The sequence below is a fragment of the Lepidochelys kempii genome, chromosome 25 (assembly GCF_965140265.1).
Source record: "Lepidochelys kempii isolate rLepKem1 chromosome 25, rLepKem1.hap2, whole genome shotgun sequence".
Taxonomy (NCBI): Eukaryota; Metazoa; Chordata; order Testudines; family Cheloniidae; genus Lepidochelys; species Lepidochelys kempii.
The window spans coordinates 14485801-14509673 of NC_133280.1; the positions used below are offsets into that span (position 1 = coordinate 14485801).

Below are 23873 nucleotides of genomic sequence, written 5' to 3' on the forward strand. Positions count from 1 at the left end.
TCCCTCCTTCCTTTCCCCCCATCACTGGAGGGGGGTTAACCGGCCACTTCTCCAGCAATGGTCCCTTGAGAGACATTTTCACCCCTTACACTAAACAAGCGGCTCCGCCCGGTGACACAGTGCCCGTGTCCCAGCCCTGCGGGAGAGCTCTGGGGAGCGCCCAAGCTTGCGTCTCTCACCGGCAGAAGACGGTCCAACAAAAGATTCCCCCTCCTCCCCCACTCTGTCCGCTCCCGAGGAGTGAGGTCGTTCCGTGCCCAGGCAGCGCCAGCCTGGCAGGACTGGTGATGCGGTCACTCGCCAGTGACACAATTAGATACCTGCTTTGCCCAGACGGTGCTTCCCGCCCCCGGGCCCAGGGCGAAGAGGAAGGCCAGGGGAAGGAAGTGGCATTAGCAGGCTGGTGGAGAGCTCAACCCTGGGCACAACGGGGTACCCCCGGGGGCGGCAGTCCACGCGTGAGTGGGCATCACTCCGGCCCACATCAGAGGGTTTGTTCTCCATTCGCACTGGGGGTAAGATGCGCCTTTTAAACAGGGAGGGTAATTAAACTGGCTTCTCTGTCCCTTGGCATCTTCAAACCAGCACGGGGCAGTTCTCAAAAAGTGACACTCCCTTCTGTTGGGCGGGATGCAGGAATCCTGGGTACAGTTTGTTGGCCTGGGCGATGCAGGTGGTGGGATTTGGTGACCCAGTTGGCCTTAAGGGCTGTGAATCTCTCTGATGCCACCAGGAGCCTGTCGTCGGGTTCCTGAGAGGAAATTGAACTTTAAAAAAAAACCCCACGGTGCCGGGGGAATCGCTCCTGTTCCGCAAAGCTCCAAGGAATCAAACCCAATCCAACAGGCTGAGGGGCAGAGCGCCGGGCAGGGACTGGGGCATAACAGCCAGCACCCCTGCAAGCCCAGGAGATAGACCTTTTTCCTCCAGTAGGAAACCAGCCTGCAAGGCCTCAGCACCTGCTACCACTTGGCGGGAGGCAACAAGATGGAGTAGCCCCCTTCTGCAGATGCACAAGCTCAGGAGATGTCTGGAGATGATGCATTTCACAGAGATGGGACTGACTGGTTAACAACCCTCTCCACGATCACTCGGCCTTCTGGCAACACCAGGGACCAGGTTCTTTCAGTGTCTAAGCACCACTTGCGACCTGACCTTCAAGGTTAGAGCAGCCTTGGGGTTGCCAGGGCTGAGCAGAGGCTAAGGCGCATTGCTTTGACTTTGGCAGGATTTCAAACGGCAGCCTACGTACAGCCTGGGAGGTGACCCAATTGTTCCCCATCCACAGCCCCAGTTTGGTAATGGATTCATCATGCTCGAGCGGAGGCAAAAAGACAACGAAAACCAGCCCGGGTGGAAATGACAGCCCTGTGCTGTCTTAAGGGCCCCAGACAGCTCTTAACACCCAGCTGACATGCTGAATAAAAAGCCCAGGCACCTTGGGTCGGTTCCAAGCCCATCTTTATTAGCAGCGTTCTCCCCTGGCTCTCTGTCTGCACACAAATGACAAAGCTCCAGGAGCCCAGAGCCACAGAAACATTCAACACCCGCAGGAACAAATCCCAAGGGAGCCATCTCCCCCGCTGTTCTCCACCACACAATGCCTGGCCCGGATTCTCTAGTCCGTTCAGTTCCCCCTGCGGGGCAGACGCTGCTGTCACTGACTTGGATAATCCTCATTAAAAGAGCATATCACTGTCTACACACACACACACACACACACACACACACACACACACACACACGATTCCCCTGGCTCGCCCTGCCCAGCCTGCAGCTTACCTTGCGTGACCTCGGCAGGCGGCAGGGTTGGCAGAGCACAGCGGGTCGTGGGCCTCCCGTTTGTGGCTCAGTGGCATGCTCAGGTCAGGGGAGGTAAAGGCAGGAGCTGGAAAATCAGTGTCCAGACAGTGCCACAGGGCCTCCATCAGACAAACCAGAGTCCATGTGGGGAGTGGCCAAAGCATCCTGGAGCATAACCAGGCCAGAGCTGTGGCCCTGCGGAGCCACTAGGGGCCATCGAAGCAAGTCGCTTGCCTCATGTGCGTGGGGAGAAGGAAGCTGTAGGGAGGCTCCGGCCTTGATCTTGCTTCCAGTGAGGTCGAGGACAAAATTCTGCTTAGCTGCCCTGGTGGAGAATCAGGCCATGTGTGACTCACCCCAGGCCCCACCTTAAATGCTATGGGAGGGTGGGCGGGGGCAGGTCCTGCTGCCTTGGTGCCCCTGGCCTCTGTTTGCCAGAAGCTGGGAATGGGTGACAGGCAATGGGTCACTTGATGATTCCCTGGTCTGGTCACTCCCTCTGAGACACCTGGCACTGGCTGCTGTCGGAAAACAGGACACTGGGCTAGATGGACCTTTGGTCTGACCTAGTAGGGCCATTCTTATGTTCTTATGTTATCTGCTGGCACCGAGGTGTGACGAAGTGGGACTGTTCTTAATGTTTCCTCTGAATAGTGTGGGGGTGCCTCAGTTTCCCCTATGCAGTTCTTAAGTATCTAGGTGGTGGGGTAAGGGTGTATGATCATTGCAGAGCCCTAGAGGGCAGGTGTGTGCAGGGGTCTGGACACAGAGAATGGCCGACACCCTGTCTCCTGGCAACTGATGGCCTGGGCCCTTCCCCCCCTGCAAGGTGAGAGCTAAAGGGTTGGAGAACAAAGGAATCAGGTGACCTCCTGGCCTGGGAAAGGAACAAAGCCCAGGGGAGGAGGGGCTGGAGGGAGCTTCAGTTTGGGTCTGGATGGAGACATGGAATGAAGGGTAGACGTGGTTGTCTGGCTCACTGCCCCCCAAAATGGACCCAGCTGAGGGGTCCTGTTCTCTGCACCTACAAGCTCTGTTTTAGACCATGTTCCTGTAGTCTAATAAACCTCTGTTTTACTGGCTGGCTGAGAGTCACGTCTGACTGCGGAGTTGGGGGGCAGGACCCTCTGGCTTCCCCAGGAGCCCCGCCTGAGCGGACTCGCTGTGGGAAGCGCACGGAGGGGCAGAGGATGCTGAATGCTCTGAGGTCAGACCCAGGAAGGTGGAAGCCGGGTGAGCTGTGTGTCCTGCAGACAGGCTGCTCACAGAAAGGCGACTGCCCCAGAGTCCTGACTGGCTTCATGGGGAGCAGTTCCAGAGCATTGCCCAGGGACTCCGTGACACGAGGGCCCCAAGGCAGCATATTGGGCCAGATTTGGGGAGGCTGTGCAGCCCCCTGGACCGGGCAGTACGCTGCGTAAGCTTCCAAAGACCGAGCCATGCTCTCACTCAGCATCAACGCTCCCTGGCAAAGCAGCCAGGCTAGGAACAGCACCGGCCACCGCTTTGGGCAGGATTCACTGGGGAGCTGCCCAAATCGCTGTTGCCTGCGGTAGTTAGCCTGCTGGCCATGGTGCTAGCCTGGGTCCCTGTTACCTCTAGGGGAATCCTTTGCTAGTGACATGCGCTGGACCCCCGCCCCCATCACTGCACTGAGCCAGCGCTGGGGGACACCTGCTAAGCAGGGCGGTGCTGACCACCCCGTGAACCCACGGCCTTCCTCGGTGGTTACCCCTTGGGCGATGGCCACCCAGCCATTCCCCCAGCTCCGAGGTGGCTCAGTGACCCCTAGCTCTTGGCAGCTCGGGGAGAGCAACACAGAAACCTGCTCGGCCCAATGTCCAGAGCACACCAGGCCGCAGCCCAAGGAGAGCCCTGTTCTCTGGCTGAGGGGCAGCTGGGCAGTTACAGCAAGTGCAGAGGGAGGTCATTTCCTTCCCTTTCCACATGCGGGCAGATCGCCGACAAGAGCAGCAGCTGAGGCCCATGGGGCGAGAAGTAGGAAATCGCCTCCTGATCCTGCCTCTCTCTGCTCTTTCCTCGGCTCGCGGCAGCAGCAACCTGCCAACTGGTTGGCTACAGAGCAGGCTCCTGTTCACGAAGGATTCCTGCGAAAAGGGCACTGAGAAATCCCAACACGTGGATCAGGGCAGTGAGTGATGGGAAAGGCCTATGAGGTCAGCTGGGCCTGTCCTGCCAGGGGCCGAGCGCATGTTTCTTCCTGCTGTACATCCCCCACCTGCCTTTGGGAGACAATTCATCTTGGAGGGACCTATTCAGCAAGGCGCTTACATGGGTGCCCATTGCTGGGGTATCTGAGCTCCTGGCAGGAACAAGCCACCCGGCCTTCCTCACCCTGCCGCAAAATGACACAGTTGCCCCTGTGACTCCACAATTCAACCCCGCGGCCTGGGCTGAGACGCTGGGGGTGTGGGACCCATGGGAGGAGAGGGGTTCGGTTCAGTGCTGCCTTTGATCCCCTGGGCACCCCCCCCGAGTTTAAATGATCAACATGAAGGCTTGGTCACGGTGGCCTGAGGTGCCCAAGGACCTCCTGCCAGCAGACGCCCTCCCTGGGAGCTGCATGCCCTCTGGATGGGAAGCCAGGCCCTGCTGCCTGGACACAGTATCCCAGCAGGGAGTCACCCAGCTGCTCAAAAAATACAAAACGCTTTGAAGCCTTTTTATTCTGAAGGAGCTGGGTGGCTTTTCCTCTCTCCCCACCCCCAACTCCCCTCCCCGCCCCCGCTTCCCCCAGAGCCTTAAAGCGAAACCACACACTCTGTGCCTGAGTATTCGGGCAGGTTGAGCTCAAATTTCTTCTGCACATCGTAGGGCAGGAAGCGGCCAGCGAGGAAGTGGTGCCTGCCCAGGAAGCGGGTTGCGCACTGCTTGGGCGCGGTCAAGGAGACGAGGATGTCAGGGCTGATTCCCTCGCTGTTTCCTGTCTCCACGTCCCACCCTGCCGTGGCAAAGGAGAGAAAGGAAAGGTCAGAGGCAAGCCACAGCAAGGTGTGTCTGAAAGGCATTGACAGGGAGGGAGGAGTTAGGTGGGGAAAGGGGATACTCATTCCTACGTCTGCCTTTCCCCCCGTGTCACTAACAGGAGTGCCCAGAGCTCACGCACCTGCCCAGGGCCACGGGACGTTGCACTCCATCTCCTTTATAAAAACACGCTTATAAGTGTGAATATGATGTAACTGGAATATGCTTTATGCAAAAGTTCTCTTGTAAAGTATCGTTACAAAGCCTATGATCTACTGAGTGTGTTCCTCCTATTTGTGTGAATTTATCAGTCTTGTGTCTGAAACTAGGAATATGAAGTATAACTCTGAGGTCCTATTGTGGGTTAGAATCTCGTTGGCTCCCATTGACTAGGACAATTGGTTGTAAATGGTTTCTTTACCTGCAAGCCTTTCTGCATAGGTGCGGGCCAGCTCTGGAAGAATGGAGGGGGTCTCACAGGACATGTGAACGTGTCACCTGACACTCGAATCCCTCTTAAACCTGGGGCTTTTCCAGTTACAAGGAGGGGTGGGAACCCAGCGAGACAAAAGATTCCCGCCTTGTGCACCTGCTGAGCAGGTTTTGGTTAAAGTCTGCAGCGTTGGGGACGGGGAACAGACCCGGGTCTGGGTTGCAGCAGGCTGGCGTGTCTGGCTCAGCAAGGCAGGGGTCTGGAGTCCCAAGCTGGCAGGGAAAACGGGCTCAGAGGTAAATTCAGCACGTCAGGTAACAGTCCCAAGAGGGGTTCTGTGACCAAACCCATCACACCTCAGCTGGGTGAAGAGCCCCTTTGTGCCCCTCAGGAGCAGTCGGGGACACTGTGCTCTGGCTAGTCTCTCCTGCCTGACATGCAGACACTTCTAGTGTGGAACTCAGCAGCTGCGTGCCCTGCACACAGCAACGCTGCGGGCGAGGAAGCAAAGAAGGAAGTCGGATCCAGTTTTTGCCACTCAGGGAATTTAGAGAGAGGCAGAGTGCCTCTTCCTAGGCTGGAATTCAGCTAGGGTCAGTAAGCTGCGATGCCCCGTCAACCTCACCCAGGGCTATACAAATAAATAATCAGTGCAGAGTGCCAAGCAGCAGGATGGCGGATTTACATCCCACCCGATAGATTAATGAACTGAGTGGGTCCTCTGCCCACACCAGCTGGTCTTGCACCCACAACCCCCCGGACTGAGTGGAAGAGACAGCGGAGCTCCGCAGCGCCGTACCAATGGAGGGAGGCTTGTGTCCCTCCGCTCCACGGCAGCAGCCAGCCTAGGGGATGCGGGGCCAGGCAGAGTCAGAACAGCTTCTCCCTCACAGGCCCTGGCATTGGGTGAGAATTTGCACATTTACATCTCAAGGGCTCCTGTTTGTTCTTCCCCTGGCTGGGCTGCGCGGGGGTTTTCGCTGCAGTCTGATGGCAATACCAGGCCCGGCCACCAGACACGACTGTGTGTTGAAATTACATCATGTCTCGCTTCGGGGAGTGTAGTATTTATTACAAATGCCTTGAACGCAACGCTAGGCAGCTCCCTTTCAGCTGCTCTGCCAGAGCCGCTGGCAAGCAAAGAACGCCCAGGAATAGGGGAAGCTGGCACACAGGAGACAGGGTTCAAACGCTCCCCAGGGTCAGAGCCCTGAGGAGAAGCTAGGTCACTTTTGTAGGGAGGAGAAGGGACTGTTTTCGTGCCACGCATCAGCGCAGCATCCAGCTGCTTGTGTGGATCCCTGTCATGCGCCACCTCCTCCTTCATTTCACACAGGTGGGGAAAGTGCCCACCCATTGACGCGCCAGCTCATCCCTGGGCAAGGCACCAGCTCCAACCTCTGACAACACCCCCCGTCCCGATCGGCTGCACCCCCAAAAGACACGGCAGATTGGCTTTGTAACGTGAATGGATCCCTCTGTGGCTGGATCCCACTGTGGACTCACTTCTCACTAGCCCCCCAAGGCAGGATCCGAACCCAGACCTACAGGCAGCATTTGCACTCCCCGGGCCACCTGCTCAGCCACTCCTACAAACCCCATTGAACATCTCTCGTTAGCCCAGCAGAGACCAAGCAGTGCTTTCTGCTGGCTTTGCTCCCGATAATCTGCTTCTCTCCTCAGCGCTCCAGGTCACAGGCTCCCCACTGCACTGCTGCTTGGGAGGGCCCCAGTGTGGTCCCAGTTAAAGGGGAGGTCCTGGAATGGAAAAGGCTGAGAACCACTGCCCTAGTTCACCAGAATTCAAGGCCCTTTGCAAACATGTACAAATTTAGCCTCATGAGCCCCATTCCATGTTCCCTGGTCTACACAGGAAACTGAGGCACTAACCCACTAAACCTCACTTCCCTCCCAGACCTGAGAACAGAACCCAGGAGTCCTGACTCCCAGCCTCCCCTAGCTATCCCACTAAACCTCACTTCCCTCCCAGACCTGAGAACAGAACCCAGGAGTCCTGACTCCCAGCCTCCCCTAGCTATCCCACTAAACCTCACTTCTCTCTCAGACCTGAGAACAGAACCCAAGAGGCCTGACTCCCAGCCTCCCCTAGCTATCCCACTAAAACTTACTTCCCTCCCAGACCTGGGAACAGCGCCCAGGAGTCCTATCCGTCCTCTGCTCTTATGCACACGATGACATGACTGATCTGGCCTGGGGTTTGCTCTTCTTGAAGCTGCTCTTAGCATGTAACCAGTAACCCCAGGGGTCCCTGGCTGCAGAGGGTGTCAAGAGAGAAGCGGGAGGTGGAGGAGTCCTTACCGGAGTGGCTAGTGATCAGCCCTTCCTGAGGAAATAGTATTGTTAGACTGGCTGTGCCCAGCATTTTGCAACCCAGGACAAAGGCCCTGCCCCATGCCAGAGGACAAGACGACCATCCCTGGATGGGTCAGGGCTGCCTGGTGGATCGGATCCTGCTGGCTATTCCAAGGGCAGGAAAGGACAAGCAGGAAGGGGATGGGACCACAGAGAGGGGGTTGGGAGGACCAGAAGGGGAGGGGGAAGTAAGATCATGTGGCTGGTGGGGGGGAGACCTGCAGCCACATGGACATGATGTGGCGAAAGGCGGGTAACCAGGGCTGAGGACTCTCGGGTGCGCGGTGGGGAGAGCAAGTGCCAATAGGAGAGGATAAGGCGAGATGCGGGGATCCCCCCCGGGGAGGCTCTGGGATCCCCACCTGAGGGCACATCCAGGCTGATGATGGGGATCCGGATCTGTTTCAGGGTGCCTAAGATGCTGGCATAAGGCTCCTTCACCTCCCCCGGCTCAGCGTCGGCTCCTAGGATGGCGTCAATCACCATGTTGTAGGCGTCATTGATCAGCTGGACCTGGAGGGGACGGGACCCAGTCAGAAACCACCCATCTGCCAGCCCGAGCCTCACAGCACCTGGCAGGAAGGCTTCATCCAGCCCATAAGCCCCCTGTGGACTCCCGCGCACACAAAGGCCAAGGTGACCGAGTGCACCCGGTCCAGTGCACAGGGCTGCTGACTCACGGTCCTGGCCGCCCTCCCCCATGTTCTCCCTGTACAGACCCTCCTGCTGGGGCACAGCCCCATCCCCTCTGCCTGCCGAGCTCTCCGTGGCCACTTTCCCTCTCCCTGTTACTCCTATAGAGACAGAACAGATGCTGTCAGCCCACTGGCTCCATGAGAGCTGCAAGCCCCTAACATCTGACAGTACCATTCAATGAGAAAGAGAAGCATCTCACAGAGCCTTCTCCCCTCAGTGAAGTGTCCCCCTACAACATGCCCTGGATGCAGATAAAAGGACCAGCTGCCTTCCAGATTAGCTGGGAACTTTTGCCCAGCCCAGCACTGAAGATCAACCTCTGCAAACAGTCCAGCCAGCTCAGAGCAATGGAGAGAGAACAGCTGTGGGCAGTGTATATCTATTGCAGGGGGCTCAGGAAGGGGCTCGGCAGGAGAAGTAAGCACATGTGGCTTGTATCAAGCATTGTTCGGTGTTAGGGTGCGCACTCTAGCCGCAGGCCGGGTGGGGTGTCGGTAGGTGGTGGCTGCAGCTACTGGGTTCGGTTAGAAGCTGTAGCCATGAGCCATTGCCCCCGGTTGGTGTGACAGCAGTGGACTGGGTGTCATCCAACGGGCATGATGAAAGACCATCAGGCTCCAGCTGTCTAACTGCACGTAGCAACATGGCTTCTGCAGTTTAGGCCAGGAAGTGAAGACTAATCCCATGCAGGGGGCTATAGGAAAGCAAGCTGGAAATTGCCACACCTGGAGTCTGGGCAGCACACTCCGGCTCTTACAAAAATTCCCAGAGGATCTTTAATGATCACAAATGGCCGGGGCCCACAACGAAGAGGAACATTCCCTGGGGGATGTCTCCAAAGACGAAGGCAGAGCAAGAGAGAGCGCTCGGACTTCTGAATGCAGCAAGAAAGCCAGCTTGATTCATCTGTGTCATTTTCGATTGTTGTTCTCCCATGGAGGTTTCTCTTTAAGGCCTGACCACAGGCATTGGAGTGACAGGTGGCTTCCCGGAATGACGAAATCACAAGATTAAAGTTAGCAGGCCTGGTCTCCCAGAGGGTTAGTGAAAGCTGCTAACACCTAGGACGTCAGAGTGAAAACCTGGTGCGCTGGCCAGAAGCAAGGGTGTAAAAAATTATTTTTACAGGGTTTTTTATTTTTTTTCTGTCCTGATGCTGAACTTCTATGGCACAGCTTAAAAAAAACACTGCCCCCAAAAGGAGCCAGGTTGTAACAGGTTTTAAATTGAACATATTTGATCTTATTGTTGCTGTAACTAGAAACTTCTCCTACTGTGCATTTCCAGAGCCTGCGGCAGAATCTGGGACCAAAACCCCAAAGGGTTTTAAAGCAACTGTGCTCTTGCCCATACAGTGGAATGGAGCCACACAGGACAGTAATTTGAGGTCACATTCCTTTAACCGAGTCCAATGTTTAAAAAATAAAATATCTGGCAGTGTTTGTTTGGGAAGGTAGGAAATAAGACTCAGTAATTCCTTTTCCAGCAGCGAGCGGATCACACTCGCCGTTTGGCGTTTTTGGAACCCTGATGCTCGGATCAGATGCCTGAACAAAAGGCCATAACTGTCTCTGCACGGACTACACCTCAAATCTAGTCTGCACTCTCCTTTTCCCCATAATCTCAGCTTTTGGGTTCCCCTCACACCAGTATTAGACCCCGGGTGGTTTAACCTAGGAGCCCCTGTGCCTTCCTTCTTACCCGTATTGAGAGAACTGCATCTAAGTAGGATTATTAATTATTTGTATTACTATAGCGCTAGGAGACCCAGGCATGGCCCACACCCCCATTGTGCTAGACACTGTACAAACACAGAGAGAAAAGACAGTCCCTGCCCGGAGGAGAGTTAGAGCTGAGAGGCTCTGCTCGGACGCATGTGATTGGCACGGCCAAAAAACCCTTCCAAATCCCCCTCACTCCACCCATGCTCTGGGCTGGAGTCAGAGCCCAGGCTGCAGCAAGGCAGCCCACACCATTAGGGGGCGCTCTTTAAAAAGAGCTGAAAACCTGATGTTCTTTAAGCCCTTGGACACACCTGCCTCCCTGCAGCACCACCGTGTGCAGCCGCCAGACAAAGCCTCGCGGGGGCTGATCAGGGAAACCCCCTGGGCCGGCTCCCTTGGGAAAGGAGAGCTCGGCACGGCGCAGTTGAAATGATCCGAAGTCGCTTCCTTTAGGCACAGCAGCAGCTTGGTGAATCCTGCACCGAGGATGCCCCCAATGGCCATTTGAAAGTCTCCCAAGGTCCCCAGTGCCTATAAAGCCCCCACTGCGTCAGGTTGCAGAAACCTGCTCCCCGACACCCAGCACTAGCTCAAGCCAGACTTTGCTGCGGGGTGACGGCTCTAAACCCTGGAAGAACTTTGGCTGTTAAGTTTGGGTTTCTGGTGGGGCGCTTGTGCCTCCCACGTGGCTGGAGAGCGCGTGGGCTGGATCTGAATGGGGGACGGCTCAGCCGGCGGGGTGGGCAGAGTAAAGGGGAGGGGGACCGCGTGCACGCACGCACACACCCCCGTGCTCCGTGCCACCGGGGCGTCGCTCACCTCCGTCGGCAGGTACGAGAGGAAGGGGATGTCCATCTTTTCACACTGGGTGGTGAAATCCCGATACAGGGAATTCAGGGACCGCTTGGGGTAAAAGATGGTCGGCTCGTATTCCTGAGGGAGGAGAGAACACTTTAACCTGCACCCAAAAGGCCTCTTCCCACCCCAGCCCCTTCCTTCCTCTGCCCCACCTTGACTGGCAGCTGCAGGCAATCCAGCACCTTTGGACCTCTGCTTCCCCTCCCCCAGCATCTGAAAGGGCCACAGGCAGAAAGGGAATCTCCTGGGGCCCAGTATCAGAGAGGTAGCTGTGGTAGTCTGTATTCACAAAAACAACCTGGAGTCCGGTGGCACCTTAAAGATGAACAAATTTATTTGGGCAAAAGTTTTCCTGGGTAAAAAACCCCACTTCCTCCCGGGGCCCAGTCCAGCGCTCCCGGCATCACTAGAAAGACTCGCCCTGAGCCCAGTGGGCGCTGGCTCGGGAACCGCCATGGCACTAAGCCAACGGCTGCAGGGGGGTTATTCAGCTGGGAGGCCCACTCGGAATGACTGGCCCAGCAGATGGCTACCAGAGGGGTGGGAAGGGTGGTCTTGTTGCTGTGGAGAAGGGACTCAGGCTGACTCCTGGGTTCCACTGGAAGATGCAATTCCCTGAGCAACTTCAGGCAAGTCGCTTTGCCTCTCGGTGCCCCATCACCCCATTAGACGAGCAGGGAGAATCCTGCACCCCGCAGGGGAGTTGGGTTTTAATCACTCTTTGCAGAGCACTCAAAGCAGGGGCACGGGGCAGTGCTTTTCTCACCAGACCAGCTCCTGACCGTGCCCAGTGCTGGTCCTGGGCTTTTCTCTGGGGCGTGGAAATGGGCCTCTGGGTCGAGTTTGCAGCAGGCAAGTGGATGAGCTTTGTATTGAAAGAAGGAGCTGGGTCTAACCCGCTGGCAGAGCCCCAGGGGCTTGTCTGGGAGGGCTCCTGGGGGCTTCCCACAGCCCCTCAGGGATCAGGGGGAGGAATGGCTGGATGACGCTCGTGGTTACAGGACCCAGCTGGTTCCTCCCTGGGAGCCTGGCGTGATTCTAGCCTGAGTTAGCCAGGATTAATGGAGCAGGAGGTGCTCTTGCCCCTGATTGCTGGAATACAGGGAGCGCTGAAGAGACAGGCAGGTGGCGTTAGCAGGCGTCCAGGGAGATGCTGCATTTGCTCCCATTCGGTGTTTGCCGCTGGGCCTGCCTGGCTTTGCACCACGCTGGGACCTCTCCGACTGACAGCACTTACAAGAGATTGCAGCATGACATGGGACAGATCCCCCCTGCCCTTCCCGGGGTGTGAGAGAGCCGGGAAAGACAAGCCACCCCCGAGTTTACAGGGAGGGCGATCCCCAGCGCCCCCACACACCCCCTAACTCCCTGCTGCTGTGACATCTGGCAGGGAGACCGCTGCGCTCCTGGGACACAGAGAGTGGAGCACAGCTGAGCGGTGGGCAGCCCTTGGTCCAAGCTGGGAAAGTGCCGCTCAGCTAGCGAGCTCCCAGCACCAGCCTCATGCGTCTATCGCAGCAGCGTTCCTGGCCGCATCCTGCAGCGCATTGACTGTAACCGCTGTCCCGACCCCCTAGGAGACATGCCCTGGTCAGACGGATCACGCCACCGGGGCCCGGGGCTCTGGAGGAGCAGCCTGCGCTATTCTTAGCTTTCTCTGCTCCATTCCCTCGCGCCCTGCCCGACCCTTTCCCATGGGATTTTCGCTGAGAGTTGCTGTATTTAGCTTGTCTGATCTTTATTTGTCAGTCAGCTCTGGCAGCGTTTAGCGGCTCCTGAATTTCCTGCAGTGTTGCGACTGGCTTCTAGCCCAGAGCTGGACCCGGCGGACTCTGTGTGCAGCAGTACAGAGAAGGGGTCTCACCTAGAGCATGCTGGGATGCCTCTGCACATTGGACATAAAGGATCTGCACCAGCCCTGGCACTGGGGAGAGCACGCTGACTAGGGTTATCCTCCCATTCCTAGGGGCCACAGGAAGCAGAGCACAAATTAGAGCAGCCCTGGGGCTGCTCTCATTCGCTCTGGGAGCGTGGGGGTGCTCAGAACATGGTAAGCACAATGGTGGCTACAGCTCCTCAGCCACCCCGAAGTCCCACCTCCCCCAGCATGTCCCAGGGTGGGAATGGAGCAGCTGAGAATCGGGCCCATTGAATGCACAGGCTGCTGTCTGCCCTCTAGCAGATGGGATATCAGACCTGCTCATGTCACGCAGCCCCCAAACTGCATTAGCTTCCACTCTCTAGATCTCATTGCAAGATCAGGTTAGCTGCCCCCAGGCCCTTCCCTGGTTGCCCCAGGGCTCCAGTAACAAAGAAAGGTTGCTACAGGGGATTTTAGTACTGGCGAATGGCGCCTGTCCGCAGAACAGGTGGCCAGAGACAGTGAAAGCGGGGGCCTCACCCACCCCTAAGCTCTGAACGGATAGATAAGGGTCTAATCTCTCTGACCCACTCAGTCCTGGGTCTCTCTGCGAGGGCTGCCCACAGAGGTGCCAGGCCCCGCCAGGGGCACCGGTTGAGTTTGCCATGTGGAAATTTGTCCTCTGGGAAATAGTCTCAGCATTTCCTGGGCCCCCAAAGAGCCCCTAAGTGTCTCACCCTGGGCCCTGCGGATCTGAGTCAGGTGCCAACTGGTGATGCAGAACGGGGATCTGTCCCCGTCCTTGCATCTCCTGCTGCAGGTGAAGAACCTCTGATGAATGAATTAACAGGGGCAGCTATGCTGAGGAACCAAAGAGCTGCCTCTGTCCCGGCCGCTAGCATGGATCGAGAGGCCATGGGATCAAGTCTCCTCTCGCTTACACCCATGTTAATCAGGAGTGCGCTCACTGACGCCAATGGGAAGAGAAGAGAATCCAGCCAAGTGATAGTCAGGGCACCGGGAGGCCCAGAGAAGGGCTACTGAGATTGCAGCGTGGGGCCACCCACCCCTAGGAGCCACAAGGAAGGTGGCGGATGATTGATTTGTTAAGGATACTTACAAACACCCGCAAATGCCGCGCGCACACCAAGCCGATGGCACCGTTCTGATCGGGACCACACACCACAAGCACTGTGGGCTGCTTCCTTGGGAGGGATGGCAAAGGGAACACCTGCAGCGCAGAGAAAAACAATGGGATCAAAACCCTGCAGCGTCACTCAATCTGATCTCCGTCCCCATTCATATCAGCTTGGGCCCCATGGTAGGAAAAACCTCCCATGTCTCTCTCTGGCCTTCCATCCCCAAGGTGCCTAGATCCATAAGCAGAGACAGGAAAAACTGCATCCACTGCTGAAATGGAGCCACCTCTGGATTGGAACACAGCAGCTGTTTAACAGGGCACAGCAACGCTACACCAGTGGTTTAGAATAGGAAGTGGAGAAGTGTGCTGTATCCAGATGAAACTGCAATGGAGTGGGGAAGGCAGAATGGCGTTACACCGCCTGGAATTTAGCCAGGCCACCGGGATTCACACCTCAATGGTTGCACAACGTGGTCCCAGAGGGGCCGCCAGACTTATCTGAAAGACGGTGACCCCAGGAGCACGGGACCCGTTAGCCCCCACACTGGGACACGTAAGTCAGGCTGGAAGCACCCCGCGAGACATGATGTACTCCCAGCCCCAGCAGCCATCTAGCAAGCATGGAGCCCGTGCACAAAGGAGCTGATGCAGAGGAGCAGGGCAGCTTGGCAGGCTCCTAACTGTCTCACTCGCTGTGGCCCTGCTGGACGGAGCAAAAGCAGTCTGAAAATTACCCAGTTGCACAGAGACCGCAGGCAAAGCCTCCTATTTATCCATTGGCTGATTTTTCCTGCTCTTGGAGTCTGGCCTCTAGTTCCATCCAAACACCGGACACAACCAAACTGCACAAACTATTTATGGTTCCTGATGCCCTGAACAAGCTTTTCAGTCCCTGGGCCCTGGCTGGCTCCGCTGCACCTTGGCGGGGACTCCAGACTTTGGGCACTGCCATGTTTCCGGAGTCTCCTGGCTCCAGGAGGAGGGAATGTCACCATTGCTGGGAAGGAGGGGCAGAGACAGAGAGAAGACACTGCTCCATGAGCCCCCTCCTTGGGGCCTGAGACCGCTCTTTGCAGCCATGAGGCCGTTCCCGGCAAGCGCCGCGGTCGGGATTGGAGCTCAGGGATCGACGGATTTTTCAGTTCACCAGCAAGTCTGAATTGGTTTTAAACATTGTTTTGGGGCAAACTGAAAACATCATTTTTGGCAAATCAAAAAGTTGGGAAAAAATCCGTTTCAGGTCGAACATGGAGCGCTTCTTTTCTTTTTACATTTTCTAACAATAAAGACAAAGGAAATTTTGAAACAAAAAGTTGTTTCGAGTCAAAAAAATATCTGAACATTTTGATTTTTTTGGTTTGTTTTCAGGGGTTAGCTCAAGACTCAGCTGAAATTGATACAAATTCACAAAATGTTTTGGTGTCACCAAATCTGAATTTTTTGCCAAAACCATCTGGGTCAATGAACTTTGCTCAGTCCGTTCGGGATGTGCCCAGAGGCTTGGCAGGAAGGTGGAGAGTGAACCAGCTCTCACAGTGATGGCTGACTGGTTCTCAAGGTACATGATAGCATTAATGAAGACAATGTTACCCGCATTTCACACCTAGGTAAACTGAGGCAGCACAGCAACTAAAGGCCTGGAGTCCAGAGGGTGTTGAGGATTGCTTTTCTCCCCTAGATGCTTTGAGAGGAAGGCTAGCCTTGAGGGTAAGACACTGGGCTGGGAATCAGGAGCTCTTGGTTTAACCCTGGGCTTTGCCACAGATGCACTGGGTGACTTTGGGCAAGTCACTTTCCCGCTCTGGGCTTCCCCTCTGTCCGAGAGGGACAATGACGCTTCCTTTCTCCCATGGGTTGGCTAGTTAGACTGTGAGCCCTTTGGGGCGGGGACTGTGGCTCACGGTGTGTCTCTGCAGCCCCTGACACAGCAGGGCTGGCAGCTCAGCTGGGGACTTTAGTTGCTCCTCTATTACAAATAACAACAACTGCCCACGGTCACATGGTGGCAAAAGTTTGATTCTAGCCCAGGGGCCCGATTTTCACAGGGCCGGCGCACCCTTTCCTCCAGCTAAGTCCCCAGAGCTCCTGACCCTCAGGTTCCTGACCCCCAGGAGCGTGTCTCCAACCCGCCCTCCTCCTGCACAAATCGGTACCTTCCCCCGCCGCCTGCCACCCTCCCGGGCTGCAGAACAATTCATCGGCCAGGCTACAGAAATAAAGAGCCGCACTACCGGGCATGCGGCTCTCCCGGGGAGAATGCTTGGGCACGCCCAGCCAGCCTCGCGCAGCCAAGGCCACAGAGGATCGAGGAGCTCAACTCCCAAATGTTTCTCTTCCCAAAACAAATTGTTGTGCCCTTAAAGGGGGGGGGGGCACAGGCTGGCACAGAGGCTTAGAATGGAAAAGCTGAGCCAGCCCTAAATACAGTGGCGCTACTGAGCCTTCGCCCTCATAAGACACAAAGCTATCTTTGATCCATAAATCTTCTCTCTCTGTTTATGAAGGCCAAGCTGTACAAACACATGGGCACCTATTTTCTCCTGGAAACGGGGCGAGAATGACCTTCAGAGCTCTGTCCTGTCCTGCGCCATGTAAAAGGCAAGACTGAATCGCGTTTATCCCCCGAGCTTTCGTCGTGACAGAAACACGCAGTTGAGGACCTTACCCTGTCCAAAGGTGTCAGTGCGGTGAGCCAGGGCTCCGGGATCTGGATGCCATGAGACTGAACGGGGCATTGAGAAGCAATTATTCCCTGCCTGACGTACGGAGGAGACTTGTGGCTGGGAGGAAGTTTCTGCTACAATCTGTTCGTTTTTATTCCCCCTCATTAACACAGCTGAGGCCTCGTCTCCAGCAGAGAGGTCACCCTCTAATTGGGCACGCCTAGACGCAGCATTGCCTAGTGGCTAGAACATCAGACTAGGGGACCGCTGATCAATCCCTGGCTCTGTCAGTAAAGTCCCGCTGGGGTGCCTCTGTTTCCCGTCCTACCTTTTGTCTTGTCCATTTAGATTGTTAGCTCCTTGGGGCAGGGGCTGCCTAGGTGTACGTACAGCTCCTGGCACAATGGGACCCTGGTCTCTAGGTGCTGCTGTCATACAAATAAATAAGTTGATGTGGCAGACAAGGGGCGGAAATAACTTTTCACAGCCTGTCCATCAAGTGATTCCAGCCAGGGGTGAAGCCTTACTCAGGGACAAGGCTAGATTTACTCAACCTGGAAAACTTTGGGGCAGGGACTGTCTTTTTGTTCTGGCTTTGTGCAGAGCCCAGCACAACGTGGGCCTGGGCCATGCCTGGGCTCCTAGGTGTTATTGCAATACGGAGCATAAACAGAAACAAGTGGTCACTCAGTTGAGTCTTGGTGGAGAGGAAGTGTGCAAACAGCCCTCCCGCTGTGGTCCCACAATGCACTGCTCACTGCAGAGGTGGCCTGTCCGGTCACCTTTCTGCACTCCGCTGTCCAGGGGTCAGCTGTCCCCGTAGCCCTGGCACGGAGCTCACCTGCTAGCCATTGTCAGAGCCAGCGGTGCATTCCACGCAGCTGCTGGCGGGTGGGGCAGAGCTGGGCTGGGCCGACGATTCTGCCCCGGGAGACAGGGAGTGGGAAGTGAGCGGCTGTAGCCGATAAATGTGGAGCTAGGTCTCGGGGGAAGAGGGGTGAGTCAAATCGTGTGCAGGACAGTGAAGATCAGCTTCTAACTATAACCTTCTTGGCAGCTGCGCTTTGGAGGGTCCTGCACGTTCCCAGGCACTCTCCGCTCGGGAGTTTCCCTGGGGACTGGCTGAGCAGAAGCAGGAGCTGCTTCGAGGGGTTTTAAGCGACAGCTGAAAATAGAAGGGGCTGGTTTTATAAATCCCAGCGGCTGGCGGGTGTGCTTCTGAACAGACGGCCCATTGCCAGGGCCAGAATTAATCCTGCGGCTCAAAGATAGCAGAGGAAGGTGATTAATAAAAGCCTGCCTGGATAGGGAAGAATATCTGTCTAATACTCCTATTAACAACTGTCCGCTAGCCATGCTCTCCCACGGAGGGGTGTGCTTAATGCACCTTCTTTATATTTCCCCCCATTTACGTAACTGGATTTTGACAAAGCTTTGCACACGTGGGGCTGGAAAGAGACACTTTCAGGCCCCTGGGGAAAGGCCCCTGGCCACGTGGGCCTCCCCACAAATGCAAATCTGTTCTCCCCTCCTCTGCCTGCCGTATTCCTTGCCAGATGGCAAGTGAGGTATGCAGCTAGTCCATGGAGCCATGCGTCCCTTTGCTGGTACTCTCTCCCCTCTAATGTGTACTACATGCCCCTGGCGTGTCCTGTCTTTAATTAGATTGTAAGATCACTGGGCAGGGACCGTGCCTTTCTCTTTATCTGTGCAGCTCCGAGTCCATTCCTGACTGGGGCTCTGAGAGCTGCCACAGGAGAAATCCGGAAGGCTGCTAAGCTTCACCAGCTTTTGCAACAAAGACCGGTCAGGTTCAAACAGTCCCCAAAATAGAGCCAAATCTCATCTAGTAACAATAGAATCATAGAATATCAGGGTTGGAAGAGACCTTAGAAGGTCATCTAATCCAATCCCTTGCTTGAAGCAGGACCAACACCAACTAAATCACCCCAGCCAGGGCTTTGTCAAGCCAGGCCTTAAAAACCTCTAAGGAAGGAGATTCCACCACCTCCCGAGGTAACCCATTCCAGTGCTTCACCACCCTCCTAGTGAAATAGTGTATCCTAATATCCAACCTAAACCTCCCCCACTGCAACTTGAGACCATGGCTCCTTGTTCGGTCATCTGCTACCACTGAGAACAGCCGAGCTCCATCCTCTTTGGAACCCCCCTTCAGGTAGTTGAAGGCTGCTATCAAATCCCCCCTCACTCTTCTCTTCTACAGACTAAACAATTCCAGTTCCCTCAGCCTCTCCTCATGAGTCATGTGCCCCAGCTCCCTGATCATTTTTGTTGCCCTCTGCTGGATTCTCTCCAATTTGTCCACATCCGTTCTGTAGTGGGGGTCTCAAAACTGGACACAGTACTCCAGATGTGGGCTCCAGGCTTAAGATCTGCTGGCAATGCTCCTATTAATGCAGCCCAATATGCCATTAGCCTTCCTGGCAACAAGGGCACACTGTTGACTCATATCCAGCTTCTCATCCATTGTAATCCCCAGGTCCTTTTCTGCAGAACTGCCGGTTAGCCAGTCGGTCCCCAGCCTGTCGCAGTGCATGGGATTCTTCCTCAGTGCACTGCACTTGTCCTTGTTGAACCTCATCAGATTTCTTTTGGCCCAATCCTCCAATTTGTCTAGGTCCCTCTGGACCCTATCACTACCCTCCAGCGTATCTATCTATCCCCCCATCTTAGGGTCATCTGCGAACTTGCTGAAGGTGCAGTCCATCCCATCATCCAGATCACTGATAAAGATGTTGAACAAAACTGGCCCCAAGACTGACCCTTGGGGAACTCCGCTTGATAGCGGCTGCCAACTAGACACTGAGCCGTTGATCACTGCCCGTTGAGCCCGACAATCTAGCCAGCTTTCTATCCACTTTATAGTCCATCATCCAATCCATACTTCTTTAATTTCCTGGCAAGCATACTGTGGGATACTGTATCAAAAGCTTTGCTAAAGTCAAGATATATCATGTCCATTGCTTTTCCCTCATCCACAGAGCCAGTTATCTTATCATAGGGCCAACTTGGTGCAAAGCCAGGTGCAACTCGGTACTCTGCTTTGACCCAAGCATGTAGCTGAGATTTGGGGTTCGTTCGACCAGAAATTCAGAAGGCTGCAAACCCAGGTGGGTCAGAACCGCAAGAAAGGGACCGTGGCTTTTTTAGGCTGTTCTAATGGAAAACTGTGACCCTTGCATTCGCACCCTACAGGCCACTGTAATAATCTCTGTACAAAATACACCTGGTGAGGTGAAAACTAATAACTCGCCGCCGATCACTGATAGTCTTGGGACGTGTGTAGGCAGTGGGGAGTAAGCGCTATGGGGATACACACTGGAATGTGTTTGACCCAGGTATGGCGGGGGAGTTGGTAACCAGGCCTTTCCACAGGAACGTGTCTTTAAACTGAACTGTTTGGTAACTCCAGTTAAAGTAGCAAACTGTTGACTATTGACTCCTGAAAAGGGCAACGAACCTTAACATCTGATTGTCCCAGGACTGGGCTGGAGGCTTCAGAACACACCTTTCTGGGGCAGAGGGTGGAGTCACTGTACCAGGTGTGACCCAAGGCTGGGGGAAGCCAGGGGAAATCTGTGGCATTGCAGGCAGGCTCCAAAGCATCAGCCCAGGGCTTCCCAGTAGCAGGCAGAGTGCACACTTGGTGCTGGCTGTGGGCACCCCAGGCAGAGCGCCACCGTGGCCAGGCAGCGGGAGGCACTCAGGGTTACAGGGTAAGAGGTGCCAGCCCCTCACCAGTCTGGATTGCACCCCAGAACGTCACAGGAGCAATTGCAGCAAACGAGTCAAATGCCCCTACCCCTGGATTCCAAAAACATTTTCAGCCACCGGGACAAATCCCTGCCCCACGTGGCCCCGGTAGCAGAACGGGGCCGCTGGGCGTGAGCATGGCGGTGAGCTGGAGGAGTCTGATTTCTAGGCATCCCTGCTGCCGTCCATGAAGACAGAGCGTGCCTGAGCAAGCCCAGAGACCGACGAGCTCACCACTCTCACTCTGTGCACGGCAGCCGTCCTAAGTGGCATTCTCCCCGCCAACCCCAGGGAAACTCGTACATGTCGCCTGTCCCCTTGCAGGCCAGCCCTGTAGCCCGGGGGGCCTTTGCGACCAGAGACTAGCAAGGCGGCACAAGGCAGCCAGCCCCAGGAGCAGCCAGCTTAAGAATGGCCCATTATAAAGAGCGCGATCAACTATTTTAGCACGGACCAGCTGAGCCGTAGCCTCCCTCCCCCGCCTTGCAAATCTGACTGTCTCTACCAGGTTGCCAGGTCAGCGAGCCGTGCCAACTGGGTGAGCAGTAGGCTGGCAAAAGGGGGCCAGAGCAGGTGCAAATGGGGCCTGGAGTGGGCATGCTCCCCCTTTCCCAGATCCTGCAACAGCCTCTTCGTGTGGGGCCAGGGCTCTGTGTGTCCGGGGCAGCTGTGGCCAGGTGGGTCAGATTTCACGTGGCGTGGAACTTCCCCCTTCTCCCACCAGTGTGGTGAGTTTGGGGCAGGAGCCAGTGGAGGAGACAGGCAGCCCAGGGAGTGAAGCAGATGCCCCTGTCCTCTGTAGGGGTTCCACGAAGCCCACAGATCTTCAGGCGTCTGTGGGGTGGAAGGCCCCAGGTGCAACGGAAATCAGGCTCATGTCTCCACTGCCCTGGCATCATCTCCCAAGAGCCTCAAAAGCTCCGGGAGGGAAACAAAGCTCCCCGAGGTAACAGCCTCCTTCCCTGGGAGATCAGCCAGGGCTCGCTTGTTCTAATGCTGCAACCTTCGAGCCAGCGAACGACAAGATGCGGGCATTGTCTGCGGGCTCTTTGGGAAGTCTGCCACTGGCATCAGCAGATGGCACATGGTGCTCTCCATGGGGCTCCTGCTGTGCAATTCCTCCCTCCTAATAAACACAGCTGGGTTTTGGAATTCGTGGCTGGACTCTTGTTAACAATGCTCCGCTCCAAGCAACAAGCGGGGGCCAGGTAGGGATGAGGTGCCAAGCTGCCTTCCCCATGGATTCTGTTGATAGATGGGGAGGAAACTGGGCCATGCCTTCCTCCAGCTCCAGGCTCCCTGCCAGGGGAGGCCTGGTTTGCATGGATACACTGGATCCCCATGCAAGCAGCCGTCTCCCTAGGGCACTGGGTACCCCCAGTTCTGCCACAGGCACCGGGTAACAGGGCGCTGCAGCTGACTCCAGTGCTTGGAACATTGAATGGCTCACAATAAGCTTTGCATCCAGCAGAGACGGGTCCCCTTTCCCCCTCCAGCGGCCGGCCCGGCTCTCTGGGAACGGGAGAGCATTTTCCCCTGGAGTTCGTAACCTCAGATCACATTTTTTTAAAGAAAATAAAAAGTTGACGTCCTGCGCAAGCAGTTTAACCCAGATGAAATAATTGAAGGTGCCCAAGGAATCCAAAAACAACAGCGGGAGGAAGAAGGAGAATGGAAAGCCTTGGTCCCATTGCCATCTGCTTAATGTCCCAGCAAACAGCCAGCAGCTGACAGGAACGGCCACGGCTGAAGCAAATCTCTGCAGCACGACTGATTGCACCATGCAGTCAGGAGCCACCGGGTGCCAGTCCCAGCTCTGGCTGATGGGACCCCTCTCGGTGCCTCAGTTTCCCCATCTGTACGGGGAGGATGCTGCTGCTGAGCTCACTGCAGAGGGGATGCTGCTGAGGGTTAATCAGAACACTGGGCAGATTGTATTCGTGTGCGTAGGGCTTGGAGCTCTTGGGCAAGGACCGTCTTCACTGGGGTGGGGTCCTTAGGGCTCCAAAGGCCACATTTAACCAGGATGGAGCTGAGGATGAACCAGGGAATTCTGCTGTGCATTTCAAATGCCACAAAGTCAGTTTGTGGCTCAGCCCCACCCAGCCCCACAGCTGCACTTTGAGCCGCTGGAGGGTCGCTGACAACCACCCACCTCCATACCGTGGCTCTCTAAGGAGTCACCTTGGGGAAAGCGGACCTGACCACTGGGCTCTGAGCCTCCAGACCTGGAACACCAGACCCACAGCAACCAGGCCCAACCCCCAGCCCCAGAACACCAAACTCCATCTCCCAAAGGCTTGGGAACCTCAGAGCCGTGCCTGGATGTGGAGCCGAACTCTCCAGCTGGGGCCCAGCTGCAAGGCTGATCTGACTCCAAACGCCCCAGTGGCTCCCGGCGTCAGATGCTGATCTGGACCTGGAGCCTGACCTCGTGACTCAGGCCTCTCTCCATTTGGTTTCCAAACCCTTCTCCGCAGGAGAAATTGTTCAGGTGCTCACGTGTCCTGTCGAAAGGACCAAGGGGCCCACATGCAGCGGGGTTCTGGTTTGAAGGGGCTGCACGGGGCTCTCCTAATGCCGCAGAGGAGAGCGGGGGGATCGAATCCCACTTTGCGTATCACGCCGGACAAGTGAAGGGTTCATTTTTCCCCTTGGCAGGTTTGGCCTTCATTTGAGGCAGCGCTGATAGGATCTCGCCCCATCGGCTGTTTCAGGGCCTAGCTCAGCTCCTGGAACCGCTCTGCATGGCCCCCTACCTGTACTCTGCCACCCCAGGCATCCGTCACCCCCTGCAATGAATTTGTGGGGTTTGAGACTCTGAGTCCAGGATAGGGGGAATCGCGGCCCTGACAGGATACTCAGGAGACATGAGCGCTGCCCCTGCTCATTATTTCAGTAGCAGGGAGAAGCCCCACCTGAGCTGAGAACCCCACGGTGCCAGGCCCTGCATAGGCACAGGGGGAAGAGACAGACCCTAAGAGCTCACTGTTTAAATAGACAAGACGGCCACAGGAAGGATCATTAGCCCCAGGGTGGGGTGAGGCCCAGAGAGATGCAGTGACTTGCCCAAGGTCAGGGAGTCTAGCAGAGTCCAGAATCAAACCCACATCTCCTGAGCTCCAGCCCAGTGCCTTAGCCACAAGGCCAGGGCTTTCTGAGCGGAGAAGGGGGCAAAGGGAGGAAGACTCCTCCTCATGCTCTGATCAGCCTTTTAGCCTTTGCTGGAATCACCATTCAAACAGCTTGGTTCTGAGAGAGAAAAATGCAAAAACAAAAAACAAAACAAAAACAACCCCTGGGATATATTTATTGTTTTAGAACTCTCCAAATTCAGGTTCTTTGGTCTAAAAAGATAATTTAAGCTTGATCACACCCCAGCCCTACCCTCCGCCAGCCCCCCAGAGCAGTGATCTCATCAGACTTCCTGTGTGGAAGAGCCCTGTGGAAAACCCAGGTGTTCTGAGACGACGGGTTGGTGAGTCTCCCAGTTCACTGTGACAGCACAATCCTGGGTCCACAGTTCCAGTTAGTAGCTCTGAAGACTGCTACAGTTATAAAA

The 23873-nt window shown here is 55.8% G+C and overlaps 1 protein-coding gene across 3 annotated transcripts in view; it reads right to left on the reverse strand.

Moving 5' to 3' along the window:
* Positions 1-4540: 4540 nt before the first annotated feature.
* LOC140903134 (NADH dehydrogenase [ubiquinone] 1 alpha subcomplex subunit 13-like) overlaps positions 4541-23873 on the reverse strand; it is a 57510-nt gene continuing 38177 nt past the window's right edge. For all 3 annotated transcript variants that reach the window (XM_073323968.1, XM_073323970.1, XM_073323969.1), the window contains 4 exons: positions 13854-13964; positions 10834-10947; positions 7957-8107; positions 4541-4765 (listed from right to left, as the gene is read on the reverse strand). In XM_073323968.1, the coding sequence (XP_073180069.1) occupies positions 4566-4765; positions 7957-8107; positions 10834-10947; positions 13854-13964 (576 nt within the window). In that variant the 3' untranslated portion in view covers positions 4541-4565. The remainder of the gene's footprint in view (positions 4766-7956; positions 8108-10833; positions 10948-13853; positions 13965-23873) is intronic.